General features: G+C 45.5%; 1 protein-coding gene across 1 annotated transcript in view; it reads left to right on the top strand.

The window, feature by feature from the left end:
• The window catches only part of LOC119965034 (E3 ubiquitin/ISG15 ligase TRIM25-like), a 39,334-nt gene that overhangs the window by 9,864 nt on the left and 5,895 nt on the right, over positions 1-23,575 (top strand). The window contains exons 2-4 of the mRNA XM_038795245.1: positions 20,019-20,114; positions 21,133-21,363; positions 21,684-21,706. Of these exons, the coding sequence (XP_038651173.1) occupies positions 20,019-20,114; positions 21,133-21,363; positions 21,684-21,706 (350 nt within the window). The remainder of the gene's footprint in view (positions 1-20,018; positions 20,115-21,132; positions 21,364-21,683; positions 21,707-23,575) is intronic.

Raw genomic sequence — 23,575 nt, 5'->3', positions numbered from 1 at the left:
CACAACTTTTAATAGATTATGGTTATGGGGAGAGCACGGGCCTACTTTACAGGTGTAGTGCAACAGAGAGTTAAACTACTTTTAAATTAAAACAGTGTTTATTTATGAAACCGGTTAACACTTTATAAACCCACAATAAACATCTTAACAACTATCAACACCAATCATTCCCACAGATACAATATTCTATCAGTAACCCTTAATCTTTCCTTGCAACATCCATAAGACGAAAGACCCCTTTTAACACAGAGATCAAGTTTAAATTCTCTACTGAGAGCAGTTATCACTGTTAAAGGTTCACTCGCAGCACGGTAGCATGGTGGTTAGCATAAATGCTTCACAGCTCCAGGGTCCCAGGTTCGATTCCCGGCTGGGTCACTGTCTGTGTGGAGTCTGCACGTCCTCCCCGTGTGTGCGTGGGTTTCCTCCGGGTGCTCCGGTTTCCTCCCACAGTCCAAAGATGTGCGGGTTAGGTAGATTGGCCATGCTAAATTGCCCGTAGTGTCCTTAAAAGTAAGGTTAAGGGGGGGTTGTTGGGTTACGGGGATAGGGTGGATACGTGGGTTTGAGTAGGGTGATCATGGCTTGGCACAACATCGAGGGCCGAAGGGCCTGTTCTGTGCTGTACTGCTCTATGTTCTATGTTCTCTATAATGCATTATAGAAGAATAGGGAAATCTAACATTGAAACAAATTTAAAAACTTTGTATCTAAATGCAAGAAGCATTCGTAATGAACTTAATGAGCTCAAAGAGAAAATGACGGAAAATTTCAGCAAGTCTGGCAGCATCTGTAGGGAGACAAAAGAGCTAACGTTTCGAGCTCAATGACTCTTTGTCAAAGCTAAAAGACAGAGGAAGTGGGAAATATTTATACTGTGGAGTGAGAGAATGAAAGATGAGCCATAGCCACAGAAACCTAGGGAACAGGGTGCTAATAGCTACAGAAACCAAGGGAAAGAGCGCTAATGGCAGTCCCCAGAGAGAACAAAAGATGTGAGAGGCCAAACAGCAGAGAAACTAACATCACAGGGTGAACTGTGACAGATGTAGATGTGGGGGGAGGGGAAGGGGGAAGCAAAGGGGAGAAAAGGTAAGGAAAGGGGGATAAGTGTTATAACCTGCCTGATTACTACTAGCTGGGACTAATGGCAATTCCACAATACTTAGTGAGTATGAGCTTCCCCAATGAGGGGGGTGGAGAAATCATTAGCAATCACCTGCATAAATAGAGCTGGCCAGTGTGGAACCAGCTAGAGAGGAATGAGAGTGCTGGTGCTGCTTATATATGTAATTGTAAATCAAGTTATTTCTTTTGATTCTACAAACTCGCGCTGGATTCTTCGTGGCCCTCACAAAACTGGCGACGCAGATGAAAGTGGATAGCTGTTTACACTGCTGAAGCCTCCTTCCTGGAATTTTGTTGGATACAGTTAGGAATTTTTTTTTTCTGTTGCACCATGCCTCTTTATGGACGTTTTGGATGTCTTTCATGCTGCGCTGGAAAGTTGGAACCAGTACGCACAACGGATGCGTTACTATTTCCGGGTGAATAGCATCACGGAAAATGAGTGCCCAGGTGGTCATTTTGCTCACCGCCTGTGGCCCGCATACGTTTGGGGTGATTAGAAGCCTTACGTACCCAGCTGCGCCAGACACCAAGGCATTTGATGAACTTGTGAGCTTGGTGGGGCAACATTTTAACCCAACCCCGTCCACGATAGTCCAGCGATACCAGTTTAATACCGCTGAGAGGACCTCAGGAGAATCTTTTGCTGAGTTTCTATCCAGGCTACGCACGATTGCGGAGTACTGTGACTATGCTGAGACTTTGTCAGAAATGTTACGCGACTATTTGGTTTGTGGTATTAACAACGCGGCTGCCCAGAAAAAGCTGTTAACCAAGCTGACATTGACAGGCCATTCAGATAGTATTGTCCCGAGAGAGAACAGAACGGGGAGTGCAGGAGCTACAGGGAATGGAGGTGCATGCTTTGGGGCGCAACCTCTTCCATCCAAAAGCGTCTCCCTGCATATCTGCCGTACATTGGTCGGGGCGGCGTATAGATTGATGCCAGTGGCTGCCGGACATTCCTCCCCGAAGGGAGCCTTCTCCAGAAGGCGGCCCCAAACTGCTCCATTTGCCAGGAGCATCAGAAGCTTCCACCGGCCGTGCCCCTACATCACTGGGAATGGCCAGGGCGACCTTTGGTGCGCTTGCATATGTATTTCGCCGGTCCTTTCCAAGGTTACATGTTCCGTTTATTAATTGATGCCCAAGATGATGGGCACAACGTCCTGATCGAGAAGGTGCGTTTATCTTTCAGTAAGCATGGCCTCCCCGAGGTGCTCGTCATGGACAACAGCACTCCTTTCACAAGTGAGAAGTTAGTGAGGTTCATGAAGGTGAATGGTATATGCCATATCCGCGCCGCTCCATACCACCTGGCTTCCAATGGATTGACGGAGTGCGCAGTGCAGACGTTCAAATGGGGCCTAAAGAAACAGTCTTCCGTGTCTATGGACACTGGGCTTGTTTTTTGTTTTCGCATAGGACCACTACACATGAGGTGACTGGGGTAGCTCCCGCGGAACTCCTAGTCCTATCTCAGGGGCTGGTTTAGCTCACCAGGCTAAATTGCTGGTTTTTAAAGCAGGCCAGCAGCACGGTTCGATTCCCGTACCAGCCTCCCCGGACAGGCGCCGGAATGTGGCTTTTCACAGTAACTTCATTGAAGCCTACTCGTGACAATAAGCAATTTTCTTTTCATTTCATTTCATTTTCATTTTCATAATGGGCCATCTTAGCATGGTTTTCCCGGACACTGACGCAAAAGTCGCTGCACTCCAGAATGGCAGGGGCATGGCCTTTCTCGGCATCGGCCGATTTGGCAGTTTGCGTCCGGTGACCCGGTGTTCGTTCAAAATTTTGCTGGCGGTGCCCGGTGGGTCCCTGGCGTTATCTTTCGCCGAACGGGCCCTATCTCTTACCAGGTGCAAGCTCAGTGTCGTCTCCAGTGCAAGCATATAGACCACGTTCGGTCCAGAAGACCGCCGCTTCCAAAGATTCCCCGCCCCCGGAGCTCACTTCTACAGCCGCAGAGACATGGCACAGTGGACGATCATCCTCACGATCTTCCTCTGGTGCCGCACTCAAAGCCTGCGCAGGTCATTGCAGAACCGCGTCGAGATGAAGGAGGCTTTGGACTCTGACTCCGGGTGGCGACACAGGATTCCTCTGAGGGGCAGTCCTCGGTCCCACGGACTGTGGGTGTACAACCGTTACACCGTTCATCGCGGATGCGCCGGTCTCCATCTCGCTACACGCCGCCTGATCCAGTGCGTCGTGCAAATGGTGTCTGACCTGCGGCAAAACTATTCCGATGCCCTCCTTCGCCAGGGTCTTCAGTGGATTCCTTGAACTTTGTGGGGGAGGGATGTTATAACCTGCCTGATTACTACTGGCTGGGACTAATGGCAATCCCACAATCCTTAGTGAGTATGAGCTTCCCCAATGAGGGGGGGGCGGAGAAATCATTAGCAGAGTCATCTGCATAAATAGAGCTGGCCGGTGTGGAACCAGCCAGAGAGGGGAATGAGCAACAGGGGAGTACTACTGCTGCTGTTGTAGATACGTAATTATAAATAAAGTTATTTCTTTTGATTCTACAAACTCATGCTCATTCGTGGCCCTCAAAAGTAAGATAGGGGGGTAAATATATATTTAAAGAAAGACAAGAAAGAATGAAATGGGAAAAGACAGTTAAAATGAAATGGGATGAAAACAAGGGTTCGAGGTTGGGTAGAGCTAATCATCTGAAGTTGTTGAATTCGATGTTGAGCGGACGGCTGTGCCTAAACGGAAGATAAGATGCTGTTCCTCCAGTTTGTGTTCAGCTTCACTGGAACATTGCAGCAGGCCAAGGACAGACAAGTGGGCATGGGAGCAGGGTCTTGTGTTAAAATGGCAAGCAACGGGAAGGTCTGGATCCTGAATGCGCACAGACCAAAGATGCTCAGCAAAGTGATGACCCAGTCTGCGTTTGGCCTCTCCGCTAAAGAGGAGACCATATTGAGAGCAGCGAATGCAATAGGCCAAATTGAAAGAGGTGCAAGTGAAAGGCGGCTTAACCTGGTATGAGTGTTTTGGGTCTGGTATGTTAAGCATGGAAGAGGTAAAGGGTGTTACACCTTCTGTGATGGCATGGGAAGGTGCCATGGGTGATGGGAGAGGTGTTGGGTATGGTGGAGGAGTGGACTATATTTTCACGGAGGGAACCGTCTCTCCGGAATGCTGTCAGAGGGAATGAAGGGAAGGTGTATTTGGTGGTGGCATCACATTGGAGTTGGCTAAAATTATGCTTTGCATTAAAACCAATATTTCAAAGCCCCCCCCCCCTCCCTGCTAATGTATCCAACCAAATTCCAAATACATTTAAGGCCATTCACTCTATCCAGGCCTCGCAGTATCCTGTAAGTTTCAATAAGATCCACCCTCCTCCTTCTAAACTCCCATGAGTACAGATCCAGAGTCCTTAACCGTTCCTCATACGACAAGCTCTTCATTCCAGGGATCATGGTTGTGACTCTCCTCTGGACCCTTTCCAGGGCCAGAACATCCTTCCTTAGATACAGGGCCCAGAACTGCTCACAATATTCCAAATGGGATCTGACCAGAGCCTTATACAGCCTCAGAAGTACATCCCTGGTCTTGTACTCTAGCCCTCTTGACGTGGATGCTAACATTGCATTTGCCTTCCTAACTGCCGACTGAACCTGCACATTAACCTCAAGAGAATTGTGAACAAGGATTCCCCAGTCCCTTTGTACTTCTGATTTCCTAAGCATTTCCCCATTTAGAAAATAGTCTATACCTCCATTTCTCCTTCCAAAGTGCATAACCTCACACGTTTCCACATTGTATTCCATCTGTCACTTTGCCCACTCTCCTAGCCTGTCCAAGTCATTCTGCAGCCCACATGCTTCCTCAATATTACCTGTCCCTCTACAGATCTTTGTATCATCTGCAAACTTAGTAACAGTGCCTTCAGTTCCTTCTTCCAGATCATGAATGTATATTGTGAAAAGGTGTGGCCCCAGGACAGACCCCTGAGGCACACCACTAGTCACCAACTGCCATCCTGAAAAAGACCCCTTTATCCCCTCTCTGGCTTCTGCCAGTTAGCCAGTCCTCTATCCATGCCAGGATTTTGCCCTTAACACCATGGGCTCTTAACTTATATAACAGTCTCCTATGCGGCACCTTGTCAAAGGCCTTCTGGAAATCTAAATAAATCATGTCCACTGGTTCTCCTTTGTCTAACTTCTTTGTTGCTTCCTCAAAGAACTCTAACAGATTTGTCAGACATGACATCCCCTTGACGAAGCCGTGCTGACTCGGTCCTATTTTATCATGCACTTCCAAGTACTCCGCGATTTCATCTTTAATAATGAACTCTAAAAGCTTACCAATGACCGATGTCGATATACCGGCGTATAATTTCCCGTCTTCTGCCTCCCTCCCTTTTTAAACAGTGGATTGGGAAAATACTAACTTAATGCCCTAATTCAAAAAGGGAGGAAGGCAGAATGTGGGAAATTACAGACCAGTTAGTTTAACATCTTCTTGTTGGAAAATTGTTAGAATCAATTGTCAAGGATGTAATATCAGAACACAGTCAAAGCGCTAACCATTAGAGTCAGCATGGTTTTCTGAAGTGCAAATCGTGTTTGACTAATTTACTTGAGTTCTTCGAAGATGTAACAAGCAAAGTGGATAATGGGGATCCTGTAGATGTAGTATATCTGGACTTGCAGAAGGAGTTTGATAAGGTGCCACACAGAAAGTTAATTCACAAGGTGAAATCACATGGGATTATTTGCGTGGATAGAAGACTGGCTGACGGACAGAGACAGAGAGTCGGGATCTTTTTGTGGATTGCAAGATGTAACTAGTGGGGTTGCACAGGGTTTGGTCTTTGGGCCGCAGATATTTACAATCTATATCAATGACTTTGAAACAGGGATAGAAGGTCATATGGCCAAACTCACAGATGACACAAAAATAGGTGGGGCAGTAAGTTGCAATGTGGAAATAAGAACCTTACAAATAGATATAGACAGATTTGGAGAGTCGGCCAAAATGTGCAGATGGAGTTTAACGTGAATAAGTGTGAGGTCATGCATTTTGGTCAAAAAAATGGAAAGGTTATTATCTAAATGGGGAGAGACTTCGAGGTGCTCCGATGCAGAGGGATCTGGGTGTCCTTGTGCGTGAGGTGCAGCAGATAGAAGGAAAGCAAATGGAATGTTGGCATTTATAGCAAAAGGAATTGAGTATAAAGGTCAGGAAGTGTTGCAACTGTACAAAGCATTGGTAAGCCTGCACCTGGAGTATTGTGCATAGTTTTGGTCCGCTTATTTGAGGAAAGATGTAGTGACATTGGAGGCAGTTCAGATGATTGATTCCAGAGATGAGGGGTTTGTCATATGAGGAGATTGAACGGTTTAGGCCTATACTCTCTAGAGTTTAGAAGAATGAGGGAGATCAAATCAAGGCATACAAGATGCTAAAAGGTATGGATAAAGTAGACATGGAGTAGATGTATACTCTCGTGGGGCATTCTAAAATGTGAGGTCATAATTTTAGAATAAGAGGTAGCAAATTTAAAACAGATTTGAGGAGAAACTACTTCTTCCAAAGGGTTGTGAATCTCTGGAATTCACTACCCCAGAGTGCGGTGGATGCTGGGACAGTGAGTACATTTAAGGAGGAGTTAGACAGATTTTAACTTGGTAATGGGTTGAAGGGTTATGGAGAATGGATATGGGCAGGATAGTGGAGTTGAGGCCCTGATGGGATCAGCCATGATCACATTGAAGGTGTTTAGGCTCGGGAGGCTAAATTGCCTACTCCTGCTCCTAGGTCATGTGTTCTCGGGAGGAGATGCTTTGGCTGATTTTGCAATCCAGCTCTTGGTCTGTAGCATTGTAGGTAACGGACGAGGAACATTTCAGTCATGATAGAATGGCGGAGCTGACTCGATGGGCCAAATGGCCTCATTCTGCTCCTATAACTTATGAATTTATGAACTCTAAATTTAATCAAAATAGAAATTAAAAAAATAATTTAAAAATGAAACCTGTTTGACCAGGCTCCAATGATCATCACCCTTCCCCCCACCATGCTCCTATTCACTAGCCAGCTTGAGCTTGCTAGACTGGAGGCCCCTGATCAGGCCTCACTCCCCTGCAATCCCCTCCCCCCCCCCCCCCCCCCCCCCCCCCCATCCCATCCTAGGAAAACAAAGAAATCCCCTTCGAACAAACAAACCTAGTTCAAAAGCACAAACCACATTTACAAAAAATCCCAACTCCGACCATACCCAAAAAGGCATCTTCACCCCATTTAATAAATATAAGAACATGAAATCGTAGAATCATAGAATTTACAGTTCAGAAGGAGGCCATTCGGCCCATCAAGTCTGCACCAGCCCTTGGAAAGAGCACTTCACCCAAGCCCACACCCCATCCCCGTAACCCAACCTAATCTTTTTGGACACTAAGGGCAATTTAGCATGGTCTATTCACCTAACCCTCAAATCTTTGGACTGTGGGAGGAAACCGGAGCACCCGGAGGAAACCCACGCAAACAATGGAAGAACATGCAGACTCTGCACAGACAGTGACCCAAGCCGGGAATCTAAGCTGGGACCCTGGAGCTGTGAAGCAACTGTGCTAACCACTATGCTACCATGCCGCCCTTAAAGTAGAAGTATATAAAATCTTTCTTTCTCCCCCTACCCCCAGTCCAAGGACTAATCCACAGAAGGCGCTCTGCCTTCACAAAAGCCTCTGCTGATCCCACAGTCTCAAAGTAAAAGTCTTTGGAGTTGTAGGTCACCCTCAACTTAGCTGGGCACACTATGCCGAACCACACACCGCTGTTATACAGTGCCATCTTCACTCGACCGAAAGCTGCCCGACTACTCACCATCTCCACGGTTAAGTTCTGATTTATACGTATACCAGTTCCTAGCCACTGAACCTCCCGCTTCTGCTTTGCCCAACTCAGGACCTTCTCTTTCATGTGGTACCTGTGGAACCTATGGAAAAAAATAATCACTGCTGCTGGTGGCTTATTCACTTTCGGTTTAGGCCTCAACGACTGATGAGCCCGATCCAGTTCAGACCGGAAGGGATCCTACCCCTCTCCCAACAGCTCCATCAACATCTTGTCAAAGCACTCAGTCAGCCTCTTGCCCTCCACCACTTCGGGCAGGCCGACGATCTTCAGATTTTGCTGCCAAGATCTGTTTTCCAGGTCCGCTACCTTCGCTCACGGACCTTTGTTGGCCTCCAGCATCCTTTCCAGCTCCTCTCCCATCATGGCGAGCTGATTGCTGTGTTACGACAAGGCCTCCTCCACTTCTTTCAGTTTCTCACCCTGCTTCCGCATCTCGGCCGATCTCTTTGACACCGCTGCCTTCACCGGGGCAATCACCTCCTCCACCAGCACCTTCATTGCCATCATCATCTCCCTCCTCATCACATCCATGTGCTTCGCAAATTGCTTTTCAAACTCCATAATCACCACCTCGACCATCTTTTCTGCTATGAACGGTGCGGCCCCACCTAGCAACCCAGCCTCTGCCATCTTTCCAGTTGCCGGGCTTACCTTTCGCTCGATGGTGAACCTTCACTCGCCCCCTTATTCATAGCGGCTTTCTTTTGATTTTTGGACATCCCGCTCCTTCCTTATCTCCTCCTGCACTTATTTGTTGAGAAATTTCCCCTGGGACCGGGCATCAAATTCTAAAAAATCAAGCCTCAAGCAAGAACCAGCCAAAGTGAGACTTCCTCCCACATGTCATCCCCGGAAGTCCCGGGAAGGGTAAAGCTACAAGAAGTATACTGGTTGATAGGAAGGTCGGCAGTAGGTCGGCATGTGAGCAGAAGGTAGAGGTTAATAGTGTCATGGGAGAGTACCTTCAAGAAATTGTGTTTATAAATGGGTGTGTATATAAATATCTGTAGTGAGAGTACCTTTAAGAAATGGATGTTTATTACTGCAGTGATGTAAGAGAATGGGTGGAGCTGGGCTGTCTGCCAGCTTTTTACTTTTGCTTTAGGCTTTTTGCTGCAGGGTGGGTTTGGTTTCTTTTAATTTTGGAGAAGTTACAATCGCAGCAGGATGTGTGTGAATCTCTGCAAGCTCATGAATGTCCATTTGCTGTAACTGTTCTCCATAGTGAAGTTAAACCTGAGGTCTGAATGTCTTAAATGCGTAGTGCACAAGAAAATCCTGCAGCGGAAAGACAAATCAGTCGAACATATTTTAAAACCTTGTACCTAAATGCACGCAGTATACGGAATGAGTTCAATTAGCTGACGGCACAGAGACAAATGGGTATGATTTGGTGAGGAGTACTGAAACATTGTTGCAGGAGGACCAGAAATGGGAGTTGAACGTCCAAGGATACGCAGTATTCCAAAAGGTTTGAGAGGAGTGAACAAGAGGTGGAGTTGCTTTATTGGCTAAAGATGGCATCAAGGCTGTATTAAGAAATGACTTTGGCACTAAGGTCCAAAATATTGAACCGATCTGGGTGGAAATAAAAAAACAATGGAAAAAACTCCTTGGTAGGAGTAATTTACAGACCCCTGACCAATCAAGAAATAATGAGGACTTGTGAGAAGGACACAACGGTAATCATGCACATTGACTGGATTAATCAAATTGGCAAGGGTAGCTCGAGGGTGATTTCAAAGAGTGTGTGAGGGATTGTTTCTTAGAGCAATATGTTATGGAGCCAAGCAGGGAGCAGGCTATTTTAGACTTAGTATTATGTAACAAAGGTTTAATAAATAGCCTTGTCGTTAAGGATCCTCTTGGAAGGAGTAATCACAGCATGCTAGAATTTCAAATTCAAATTGAGCGAGGGAATAGAGTGCCATACAAGAGCTTTAGCATTGGGCAGTGGTAACTATACAGGCCTGAGGAAAGATGTTGGCCCAGGTAGACTGGGGATGGGTAATTGAGGGTAGGACAGTTGAGGATCAATGGCAGTTGTTCAGGGAGATATTAAATACCTCTCAATTAAAGTAAAGAGGAAACTGAATTGAAAAGGGTGAAAAACATTCCATAGCGAAACAAGCAAGGCATAATGGCAAAAACTAGGGCATACCATACTGCAAAAGCTAGTGGTAAACTGGAGGATTAGGAGAACTTTAAGGTTCAGCAAAAGGCTACTAAAAATAAGATCAAAAGTGCTAAGGTAAACTATGAAAAGAAACTAGCAGAAAACATAAACACTGATACCAAAAGCTTCTATAATTATATAAAGAGGAGGAGAATTGCTAAAGTAAATGTTGGCCCTTTAGAGGATAGTGGTGAGGTAATAATGGAGAACACAAAGATGGCGGTGGCATTGAACCAATAAGTTGCCTCTGTCTTCATGGTAGAGGATAATAACTTTCCAAAAACTACAGTTAATGCTGAGGAACTTGGTGCACTAATCATCACCAGGGAGAAGGTATTGAATAAACTGATGGGATTAAGGGTAGATAAGTCTCCGGGACCTGATGGTTTATGATATTTCAGAACTCCCTGGATTCTGGAATGGTCCCGGTGGATTGGAAACATGCTAATGTGATGCCCACAATTAAAAAGGGAGAGGGGCAAAAAGTAGGAAACTATAGACCGGTTAGCTTGACCTGTGGTGTGGACGCTGCTGGAATCAATTATTAAGGAGGCGATGACTGAACATTCGCAAAGACAGCTCAATCCACCATTGTCAGCATGGTTTTATGAGGGGTAGGTTATGCTTGACAAACTTTGAGGATGTAACCAACAAGATGGATAATGGGGAACCTGTGGATAATGTATATCTAGACTTCCAGAAGGCGTTTGATAAACAAAGAACAAAGAAAATTACAGCACAGGAACAGGCCCTTCGGCCTTCCCAGCCTGCGCCGATCCAGATCCTTTATCTAAATCTGTCGCCTATTTTCCAAGGATCTATTTCCCTCTGTTCCCCGCCTGTTCATATATCTGTCCAGATGCATCTTAAATGATGCTATCGTGCCCGCCTCTACCACCTCCGCTGGCAAAGCATTCCAGGCACCCACCACCCTCTGCGTAAAAAAACTTGCCACGCACATCTCTCTTAAACTTTCCCCCTCTCAGCTTGAAATCGTGACCCCTTGTAATTGACACCCCCACTCTTGGAAAAAGCTTGTTGCTATCCACCCTGTCCATACCTCTCATAATTTTGTAGACTTCAATCAGGTCCCCCCTCAACCTCCGTCTTTCCAATGAAAAAAATCCTAATTTACTCAACCTTTCTTCATAGCTAGCACCCTCCATACCAGGCAGCATCTTGGTGAACCTCCTCTGCACCCTCTCTAAAACATCCACATCCTTCTGGTAATGTGGCGACCAGAACTGTACGCAGTATTCCAAATGTGGCCTAACCAAAGTCCTATACAACTGTATCATGACCTGCCGACTCTTGTACTCAATACCCCGTCTGATGAAGGCAAGCATGCTGTATGCCTTCTTGACCACTCTCTCGACCTGCGTTGCCACCTTCAGGGTGCAGTGGACCTGAACTCCCTGCACTGATCTCTCTGCACATCAATTTTCCCCAGGACTCTTCCATTGACCATATAGTCCGCTCTTCGATCTTCCAAAATGCATCACCTCGCATTTGCCTGGATTCAACTCCATCTGCCATTTCTCTGCCCAACCCTCCAATCTATCTATATTTTGCTGTATTCTCTGACAGTCCTCCTCGCTATCTGCAACTCCACCAGTCTTAGTATCATCTGCAAACTTGCTAATCAGACCACCTATACCTTCGTCCAGATCATTTATGTATATCACCAACAACAGTGGTCCGAGCACGGATCCCTGTGGAACTCCACTAGTCACGTTTTTCCATTTTGGGACACTCCCTTCCACCACTACTGTCTCCTGTTGCCCAGCCAGTTCTTTATCCATCTAGCTAGTACACCCTGAACCCCATACGACTTCACTTTTTCCATCAACCTGCCATGGGAAACTTTATCAAACGCCTTACTGAAGTCCATGTATATGACATCTACAGCCCTTCCCTCATCAATTAACTTTGTCACTTCCTCAAAGAATTCTATTAGGTTTGTAAGACATGACCTTCCCTGCACAAAACCATGCTGCCTATCACTGATAAGTCTATTTTCTTCCAAATGTGAATAGATCCTATCCCCCAGTATCTTCTCCAACAGTTTGCCTACCACTGACATCAAGCTCACAGGTCTATAATTCCCTGGATTATCCCTGCTACCCTTCTTAAACAAAGGGACAACATTAGCAATTCTCCAGTCCTCCGGGACCTCACCCGTGCTCAAGGATGCTGCAAAGATATCTATTAAGGCCCCAGCTATTTCGTCCCTCGCTTCCCTCAGTAACCTGGGATAGATCCCATCCGGCCTTGGGGACTTGTCCACCTTAATGCCTTTTAGAATACCCAAAACTTCCCCCTTCCTTATGCCGACATGACCAAGAGTATTTAAACATCCATCCCTAGCCTCAACATCCGTCATGTTCCTCTCCTTGGTGAATACCGGTGAATAAGGAGCCACATAAAAGACTGATCCAGAAGGTGCGATCGCAGGAGATTGGGGATAGAGTACTAGATTGGATTGAGGATTGGCTGACAGACAGAAAGCAGAGGGCCTGGATAAATGGGTCCTCTGGTTGGCGAAATGTAACTAGCGGGGTGCCGCAGGGTTCAGTCCTCGGACCTCAACTGTTTACAATCTATATAACTGATCTACAGGCAGGGACAGCATGCAACATAGCAAAATTTGCAGATGATACTGAAATAGGCGGGAAAACAGGCAAAAGATTCTACAGATGGATGTAGATGGGCAAGGAGATTGGGCCAAAATCTGGCAGATGGAGCTTAATGTAGATAAGGGTGAGGTTATCCATTTTGGCTTTAAAAAATAGAAAGGCAAATTATTGTCGAAATGGAAAGCAGATTCAAGATTCATCTGGGAGGAGGGATCTGTGCCTTTGTTCATGAATCATAGAAAATATGCAGGTACAGCATGTAATTAAAACTGCCAATGGAATGTTAGCGTTTATTGCAAAAGGACTGGGGTATAAAAGTAGTGAAGTGTTGTTGCAATTGGATAGGGTGTTGGTGAGACCATATCTAGAGTATTGTGACCAGTTTTGGTCTCCTTATTTGAGGAAGGACGTGATGGCATTGGGGGCAGTTCAGAGGAGGTTCACCAGATTGATTCCGGGGATGAAGGGGGTGACATATGAGGAGAGATTAAACAGTTTAGGCTTATACTCGTTGGAGTTTAGAAGGATACGAGTGGATCTGATTGAGGTGTATTAAATAATAAATGGGATCAATAAAGTATACATAAACCAAATGTTCCTGAATCAGAGGTCACGGATATAGGTTAAGCAGTAGATTTATAACTGAGAAGTGGATGGTGAATTTGTGGAACTCGCTGCCCCATAGTGTGGTGAAATCTGATTCATTAAATGGTTTAAAGAAAGAGAGAGATATATTTTTGATTTTAAAAAAAAAACAGGTTAAAGGGATGTGGATAACAGGTGGGGAGGTGGATTTGAGACCAGGATGAGATCTGATTGAATGGAGGAGCAGGCTCGTAGGGATGAATTGCCTACTTCTGCTCCTAATTCCGATGTTCAATCACATGATTGAACTTAGTGCAGCGTTTGAAAGTGAAAAGCACAATTCAGATACTAGAATCTGAGACTTGATTCAGACTGACTTTAACGGGATGAGACAGAGACTGTCCACAGTAAACTGGAAAGATCTGTTAATGGGTCAAATGACAGAAGATCAGTGAAGAGTATTTAAAGAAACATTTAATGAGGTACAGAGTGAGTATATGCCCCTGAGAGAAAAAGGCTCCTCTTCACAAAAAAAACGGGGATGGGACGTTTCGGCGTGGCTGATTCGGCGTGGCCAGTTCGGCGTAGCCGATTCGACGGAGGAATTTTTCGGCGGAGGGACGTTTCGGCGTCAGATATCGTGTTTGTGCACCAAACCGGGCCTCTTAAAGAAAGGCACCAACATTAAACCAGTTCGCCAGTGATCTACACTGCTGTCTGACTTTACTGAGCCGGTGTTACTGAAAGTATTGAAGCAGCTGCCCAGTGATCTACACTGCTGTCTGACTTTACACAGCCGGTGTTACTGAAGGTATACATAATAAATCTTTTAGACAAGTATAGTGCTTAAATAGAAATTAAATATAAATTAAATAGAATAAAGTGTGGGGGCCGCTCACTGTCTGCATGGATTCTGGCCGAGTGTGGGGGCGGCTCACTGTCCGCACGGATCCCGGCCGACTGTGGGGGCGGCTCACTGTCTGTCTCTATCCCGGCCAAGTGCGGGGGCTGTGTAAAGTCAGACAATAGTGCAGATCACTGGGCAGCTGCTTTAATGCCGATGTAATTTCATTTTGTACAAAACAATTCGGAACTTCAACAATGAACATTCCTGCAACGTAAGAGATTTTCATTTTACAAATGGCAATTTCAGGGCGTAAAATTGCTGTCATATTGTGTTGAGGATAGGTGAATGAGGGTGAATGAGCTGGGGGCTCTTCCATTCGGCTCCACCACCCCCACCTCCTCCTCTTCCTCTCCATCGATCCTGTCCTGATTCTCCACATTGATCAGCTTTCTGTAACACCGCAGTCAGACAGCAGTGTAGATCACTGGGCAGCTGCTTCAATTATGGACGTCGAAATGTCCTGCCGCCAAAACGGCTGCGCCGAATAGTCCAATTATTTCCCTGACGCCGAATCAGCTACGCCAAATGGGCTATGCCGAAACGTACCAAACCCAAAAAAAACAGCCCTGGACAGCTAAAGAGGTTAGGGACAGTATAAAACTAAAAGAAAGAGCTTATATAAATGCAAAACAGCACAGATGCACAGTGATTAGCAATGTAGCTTCACAGAGCCAGGGTCCCAGGTTCGATTCCTGGCTTGGGTCACTGTCTGTGCGGAGTCTGCACGTTCTCTCCGTGTCTGCATGGGTTTCCTCCGGGTGCTCCAATTTCCTCCGACAAGTCCCGAAAGATGTGCTGTTAGGTGACTTGGACTTTCTGAATTCTCCCTCCGTGTACCTGAACAGGTGCCGTAGTGTGGCAACTTGGGGATTTTTACAGGAACTTCATTGCATGTTAATGTAAGTCTATTTGTGACATTAATAAAGATTATCATTATTATTAAATCCAGACGAATGGGATAGATACAAATACCAGCAAAGGGTCACCAAGCAGTTTATAAAAGCTACTAAAAGGGATTATGAAAAGAAACTTGCAAAAGACATCAGCATCAATGAGGAGACATGTTATTGTTATATAAAGGGAAAGTATGTGGCCAAGAACAATGCAGGCCCACTAAAAGCTGAAAATGGAGATATTGTCAGTGATAATGGGAAAATGGCAAACATGTTGAACAATTTCTTTGCCTCAGTATTTACAATTGAAAGGAGGATATCTTGCCGGAAGTCCCGAAAAAATTAATAACCGATAGAGGACAGGGACTTAATGGAATTAACGTAAGTACAGCATCAGTAACTAGGGAATTAATGGAACTAAAGAGTGACAAATCGCCAGGACCAAACAGTTTCCATCCGAGGGTGTTAAAAAGGAAGTAGGGGAGCATGTTCTAGATGCCCTAACTATCATCTTTCAGAGTTTCCTCGATTCAGGAGTAGTCCTTCTGGATTGGAAAATTGCACATATCACTCCCCTTTTATAGAAGGGTGAAAGGAGTTATTTTTATGGACTTCCAGAAGGCATTTGATAATGTCCCACATAAGAGACTGTTAACCAAGATGGAAGCCCACGGAGTTGAGGGCAAATTATTGACATGGTTAAGAAATTGGTTTAGTGGCAGGCAACAGAGAGTGGGGATAATGGGTAATTCGTCTAATTGGCAGGAGGTGACTAGAGATGTACCACAGGGACCTATGTTGGGGCCCCAATTCTTCATATGATTCATTAATGATTTGGCTGATGGCATATAAAGTCATATATCCAAATTTGCTGATGATACAAAGTTAGGTGGCATTGTATACTGCCTAGAGGATAGCATGAAATTGGAAGGAGATATTGACAGACTAGGTGAATGGGCAAAATTGTGAAAGATTAAATTCAATGTTAGCAAGTGTGTGGTTAACCATTTTGGACTAAAAAAGGATAGAGCAGAATACTTTCTCAACGGAAAGTGGTGGGATTCGGTGGATGTCCAAAGAAACTTGGAGGTTCAGGTTCATAGGTCCTTAAAATGCCACAAAGAAGTGCAGAAAATAATTTAAAAGGCTAATGGAATGCAAGCCTTTATATCTAGAAGATTGGAGTATAAAGACACAGGGGTTATGCTGCAGCTATACAAAACCCTGGTTAGACTCCACTTGGAGTTCTGTGAGCAGTTCTGGGCACCACACCTTAGGAAGGATATTTTGGCATTTGGAGAGAGTGCAACATAGGTTTACAAAAAGATACCTGGACTACAGAGGTTAAGTTACAAGAAGAATACTCAAATTAGACCTGTTTTCTCCAGAATTTAGACGGTTAAGGGGTGATCTGATTGAAGTAATCAAGATATTAACAGGGAAAGGCAAGGTTGTCTTCTAAGGTCAACCAAATTAAGGAAAAGAAAACAAACTGCGGGTTAAAGTTCCAGAGATGTAGAGGAAAGGATTGCAAAGATGATTCTGGATAGGAGCGAAAGTAACAGGGTAGTTGTTATGGGGGACTTTAACTTTCCAAATATTGACTGGAAACACTATAGTTCGTGTACTTTAGATGGGTCCGTTTTTGTCCAATGTGTGCAGGAGGGTTTCCTGACACAGTATGTAGATAGGCCAACGAGAGGCGAGGCCGTATTGGATTTGGTACTGGGTAATGAACCAGGACAGGTGTTAGATTTGGAGGTAGGTGAGCACTTTGGTGATAGTGACCACAATTCGATTACGATTACTTTAGTGATGGAACGGGATAGATATATACGGCAGGGCAAGTGTTATATCTGGGGAAAGGCAATTATGATACGATGAGGCAAGACTTAGGATACATCGGATAGAGAGGAAAACTGCAGGGGATGAGCACAATGGAAATGTGGAGCATGTTCAAGGAACAACTACTGCGTGTCCTTGATAAGTATGTACCTGTCAGGCAGGGAGGAAGTGGTCGAGCGAGGGAACCGTGGTTTACTAAAGCAGTTGAAACACTTGTCAAGAGGAAGAAGGAGGCTTATGTAAAGATGAGACGTGAAGGTTTAGTTAGGGCGCTCGAGAGTTACAAGTTAGCTAGGAAGGATCTAAAGAGAGAGCTAAGAAGAGCCAGGAGGGGACATGAGAAATCTTTGGCAGGTAGGATCAACGATAACCCTAAAGCTTTCTATAGATATGTCAGGAATAAAAGAATGACTAGGGTAAGAGTAGCGCCAGTCAAGGACAGTAGTGGGAAGTTGTGCATGGAGTCTGAGGAGATAGGAGAGGTGCTAAATGAATATGTTTCATCAGTATTCACAGGAAAAAGACAATGTTGTCGAGGAGAATACTGAGATACACACTACTAGACTAGAAAGGCTTGAGGTTAATAAGAAGGAGGTGTAAGCGCTTCTGGAAAGTGTTAAAATAGATAAGTTCCCTGGGCCGGATGGGATTTATCCCAGGATTCTCTGGGAAGCTAGGGAGGAGATTGCTGAGCTTTTGGCTTTGATCTTTAAGTCATCTTTGTCGACAGGAATAGTGCCAGAAGACTGGAGGATAGCAAATGTTGTCCCCTTATTCAAGAAGGGGAGTGGAGACAACACCGGTAACTATAGACCAGTGAGCCTTACTTCTGTTGTGGGCAAAGTATTGGAAAGGTTTATAAGAGATAAGATGTATAATCATCTGGAAAGGAATAATTTGATTAGAGATAGTCAACATGATTTTGTGAAGGGTAGGTCGTGCCTCACAAACCTTATTGAGTTCTTTGAGAAGGTGACCAAACAGGTGGATGAGGGTAAAGCAGTTGATGTGGTGTATATGGATTTCAGTAAAGCGTTTGGTAAGGTTCCCCACGGTAGGCTATTGCAGAAAATACGGAGGCATGGGATTCAGGGTGATTGAGCAGTTTGGATCAGAAATTGGCTAGCTGGAAGAAGAAAGGGTGGTGGTTGATGGGAAATGTTCAGACTGGAGTCCAGTTACTAGTGGTGTACCACAAGGATCTGTTTTGGGGCCACTGCTGTTTGTCATTTTTATAAATGACCTGGAGAAGGACGTAGAAGGATCGGTGAGTAAATTTGCAGATGACACTAAAGTCGGTGGAGTTGCGGACAGTGCAGTGCACAAGTTACAGAGGGAGATACATAAGCTGCCGAGCTGGGCTGACAGGTGGCAAATGGAGTTTAATGCAGAAAAGTGTGAGGTGATTCATTTTGGAAGGAATAACAGGAAGACAGACTACTGGGCTAATGATAAGATTCTTGGTAGTATGGATGAGCAGAGAGATCTCGGTGTCCATGTACATAGATCCCTGAAAGTTGCCACCCAGGTTGAGAGGGTTGTTAAGAAGGCATACAGTGTGTTAGCTTTTATTGGTAGAGGAATTGAGTTTCGGAGCCATGAGGTCATGTTGCAGTTGTACAAAACTCTGGTGCGGCCGCATTTGAAAATGAAAATGAAAATTGCTTTATTGTCACGAGTAGGCTTCAATGAAGTTACTGTGAAAAGCCCCTAGTCGCCACAGTCCGGCGCCTGTTCGGGGAGGCTGGTACGGGAATCGAACCGTGCTGCTGGCCTGCTTGGTCTGCTTTACAAGCCAACGATTTAGCCCAGTGTGCTAAACCAGCCCCTTTGGAGTATTGCGTGCAATTCTGGTCGCCGCATTATAGGAAGGACGTGCAAGCATTGGAAAGGGTGCAGGGAGATTTACCAGGATGTTGCCTGGTATGGAGGGAAGGTCTTATGAGGAAAGGCTGAGGGACTTGAGGCTGTTTTTGTTAGAGAGAAGAAGGTTAAGAGGTGACTTAATTGAGGCAAAGAAGATCATCAGAGGATTAGATAGGGTGGATAGTGAGAGCCTTTTTCCTCAGATGGTGATGTCTAGCACGAGGGGACATAGCTTTAAATTGAGGGGAGATGGATATAGGACAGATGTCAGAAGTAGGTTCTTTACTCGGAGAGTAGTAAGGGTGTGGAATGCCCTGCCTGCAACAGTAGTGGACTTGCCAACACTAAGGGCATTCAAATGGTCGTTGGATAGACATATGGACGATAAGGGAATAGTGTAGATGGGCTTTAGAGGGGTTTCACAGGTTGGCGCAACATCGAGGGCCGAAGGGCCTGTACTGCGCTGTAATGTTCTATGTTCAAAAACAAAAAAGGGTCGCTCCTGTTAGAGGCACAGCCCAAACGTAACAAAGATCAACAGAAACTTAAAAAACATCAAATAAGAGTGCAGTTAAAGGGGTCAATGATGCACACCAATCCCTCTGGTGCCCACCGGTCGTCCACTGTCTGGACCTAAATGGAAGGAAGGACAGGCTAGATAAAGATAAATTATTTCCACTGAGTGGAGGTTCTAAACCTAAGGGATATAGTCTAAAAATTAGGGCAAGAAGGTTCAGGAGAGATGTTGGAAAGAACTTCTTCACTCAAAGGGTGGAACTCTCTCCCCACAAACAGCAGTTGAAGTTAGATCAGTTAATTTTAAATCTGAGATAGATTTTGTTAAGCAAAGATATTCAAGGATATCTCTATGGGCCAAAGGAATGTATATGGAGTAAGGTCACAGGTCAGCTATAGGTGAGTTTCACAGGAACTTCATTGCAGTGTTACTGTAAGCCTTCTTGTGACAATAATAAATATTATTATCTCATAAAATGGTGAGACAGGCTGGAGGGGCTGAATGGCCTACTCCTGTTCCTGTATAAAGTAGCTTGTTATTTTAAACACTGTTCTATATGTCTTTGCAGGAAGAATTAAAGAGAGAAATCAAGAAGCATTGGGGGATCCAGCAGAATTGTTCCAGCAAACAGCGAGACTTGGAGAGATCAGAAACTGAAATAAAGGTAGGGAAAAGTGGGACTGGATTTCAAAAGGGTTTCTTTTTTCAGTGAGTCGATGAGCACATCAGAAACGGGCCTTCCAAACCAGGCTGGTTCTGTTGGGGGTTGAGTCACTGATTACACTGCGTCCCCATATGTTTGATGTGAGGAGAGCTGCTTTACTCTACCTGTACCTCCCAGGGAATATTATTCTATCACTTGGACACTGGATTTACTCAGAGAGGCACAGCCAGATGCTGGCAGTTGAAGATCTGTCCTGAAGCCTGAATCATATGAACATAGAAAGGAAGAGGAAGAAAAGCCCATTAGCCCCAGTGAGGCTGCCCCATGCAGACAGGGTTCAATCCCATGCACACCCTGAACCATGTACTCACCTGGGAGACATAAACAGAAGAGAGATAAAATACCTGCAGCCAATTCAGGATAAACTGGGGGAAATTCTTCTCTAGCTCCCTTTTAAAGGGTGGTAGTGACTGCATACCCACCACATGTTCAGGGAGTCTATGGATTTTATACGCAGACCTTCTAGTCCTACCATCCTGATCCATGTCAAGTACCTCACCCAACGGATGTGTCCAATAATCCCTCCATCATTTAAAAAATCTCCATCTTGTTCCTCTCAGCCTACCGTTCTCTAAATTCCCCAAACTCTTTGAGCTGATCCTCTGAACTAAAATCCATCAGACTCTGTGTCATTCTGGTCACCGTCCTCTCCAGAATCTCCATTTCCTTCACCAGGTGTGGGCACCAAAACAGGAGCCATCACACTAGGTGTGGATGGAGCAGATGGCAGTGTCATCCCCAGTCTAAATACACTTCTCTTTCTTTTAAACTCAAGGTTACGCAGGTTAAACTCTGTTTTCTCTCCCAGTAGCCCTCCCCTCCCCCACTGCTTGTCTATCTTTAACAGGTGATGGAGTAGTGATCTAAACAAACTGTCCCGTCCCTGAAAAGTTCTGTGTGTTCAGAGTAACAGCTGTGTGGTAAGGCTTTTTGTAATGAGAGTTGGTTTGGGTTTCAGACTCGAATCAATGAGCTGAAAGGAAAGTTATCGAAGAGCTTCTCTGAATGGAGGAGAAAGCTGGAAGAAGATGAAGAATCCACACTGAAACTGATTGATGAGGAGGAGCTCCGAGCTCTCTCACAGATTAGAAGCTGTTCTAAAGCATTAAACAAGAGGATGGAACTGATTACATTAATAGGTGAAAATACCCCGAGTGTGGGACAGATGGACCCTCTCTCCTTTATTCAGGTACATCTTCAATATAAACAGTGTCATAGCTGGGGAAAGGGATGTTTCTGTGAGGCTAGATTGTTGGTGGGGCCTAGAATTGGAGCCGCCCTTCAGTCCTGCCCTCGGAGTGTTGGTGCTGCCCCCTTAGCCCCGCACTCGGAGTGTTGGTGCAATCCCAGGATGGAGTGCAGTGAAAGGTGGGATTATTCCCCATTCCTGTGACTGGCCTTGCCTACTGTTACACACTGAACTCTTTCCTCTTAATCCCAAATTCACTGTTTGGTTCCATTTGGTGTTGGTTTGTTTGTTGACTGATTTGATCTCCTCTTTATTCACAGAACTCGAAGCAGCTCCTTTCCAGGTAAGTTCCCCTTATTTATACAGGACAGTAAGTCCTGACTTAAAGTTGTGGTTAATGTGCTGAAAATTGTGACGTTAAGTGAAATAACTTGAAGTGAATCACGGTTTCCACAGGAATCAACATTAACGCCAGAGTTTGGTTCATTCAGACATTCCTTACCCAGAAAAAAACAATGTACAAGTTGAAATTCTGTCCTGTACGTGTGCAGCATTGTATATTCTATGGGGCAGCTCGGTAGCACAGTGGTTAACACTGTTGCTTCACAGAGCCAGGGTCCCAGGTTCAATTCCTGCTTGGGCCGCTATCTGAGCGGGGACTGCACATTCTCAATGTGTCTGTGTTGGTTTCCTCCGGGTACTCCGGTTTGCTCTCAAGTCCCGAAAGACGTACTGTTTGGTAATTTGGACATTCTGAATTCTCCCTCCGTGTACCCGAAAGGCGCTGGAGTGTGGCAACAAGGGGCTTTTTCCAGTAACTTCATTTCAGTGTTAATGTAAGCTTACTTGTGACACTAAGAAAGATTATTATTATTCCTAGCTGGGAGAACTTTTAAAATCAAATAAATCACTGAATATAACAGAAATACTGTAGAAATTTAAATTAAGTAACATTACATCTCCCAAATAAGCCCTGAGTGGCACAGCTTCTGCATCTCTCCCACAGCCCCTCCAATACTTAGCTCAATCTTTTCCTGCTTTTCTTTCACACTCACTCTCTCTCTCCCCTTTCACACTCACTCTCTCTCTCTCTCTTCTTTCACACGCTTTCTCCTTTCACCCTCACCTCTCCCACGTCAATGGTGAAGATGCACCTCTCCTCCTCCACAGACTGCATTCTGGGGATGCTGGTAACAGATAACAGGGCGTCCTTCATGAGTGCAAACTTTCTGGTGTTTCTTCTGACCAATGGTATCTGGCATGTGATGAGTCCCCTATCATCCGGCCTCCCAACGGGTTGGTAGAGAGGGCCATCCAGACCTTCAAGCCTAGGGGCTGGTTTAGCACAGGGCTAAATCGCTGGCTTTGAAAGCAGACCAACACAGGCCAGCAGCACGGTTCAATTCCCGTACCAGTCTCCCCGAACAGGCGCTGGAATGTGGTGACTAGGGGCTTTTCACAGTAACTTCATTTGAAGCCTACTTGTGACAATAAGCGATTTTCATTTCATTTCAAGCAGGGCCTCCGTAAACAGCAGACTGGATCCTTGGACACGCATCTGGCCTGATTCCTCTTTGCGGACTGAACCACACCACATACTGTGACCGGAGTGGCTCCGGCAGAACTACTCCTGGATCATCTGTGGGCATGTTGGCCGCCTTCATGTCCACACCCAGTGGCACGCCTTGTTCCCATGGATCCAGGCCCAGTGTCTCACGGGCTGGTGGGGCCATCATCCTCCCGTTCCCTGGTGGTGACCTCCTCAGAGTCAGATATGGAGTCCGAACAATCTGGGGCTTCTGAGGGAAGTCGGAGGTGTAGGTTCCGGCCGCTACTGTCCTCGAGACGTTCAAATTGTAAAGGACGTTCTCCAGTGCAATACGCTTCATTGTGGGCATTACCGCCCCGGTCTTCAGAGATTCTCCTGCACCAAAGGGGGTTTGACAGTCGTCTTCGTCCTCGGTCTCTTCTCCTCCCTCTAGCCAAGGGTACATGGAGGGGTTTTGGGATTTTGTGGGGGAGGGAAATTATATTGGGGTCCTGACTAAGGCCTGTGGATTCGTGGATTTGATTTTCCCAAAAGGTCTCAGGGAGTACACCCGCCCCCGTTGAAAGAGGGCGGGGTCTCCGAGGATGTCTAGTGTAAAGCCAGTCGCCTCACAACTGGACAACACTCAGAGTGGATGTACCCTGGAAGGCCTGTACTCTTCCC

This window comes from Scyliorhinus canicula, chromosome 4 (genome assembly GCF_902713615.1).
Source record: "Scyliorhinus canicula chromosome 4, sScyCan1.1, whole genome shotgun sequence".
NCBI lineage: Eukaryota > Metazoa > Chordata > Chondrichthyes > Carcharhiniformes > Scyliorhinidae > Scyliorhinus > Scyliorhinus canicula.
Note: the sequence above shows the minus strand (reverse complement) of the source record. Positions and strands in the feature narration are given on the sequence as shown.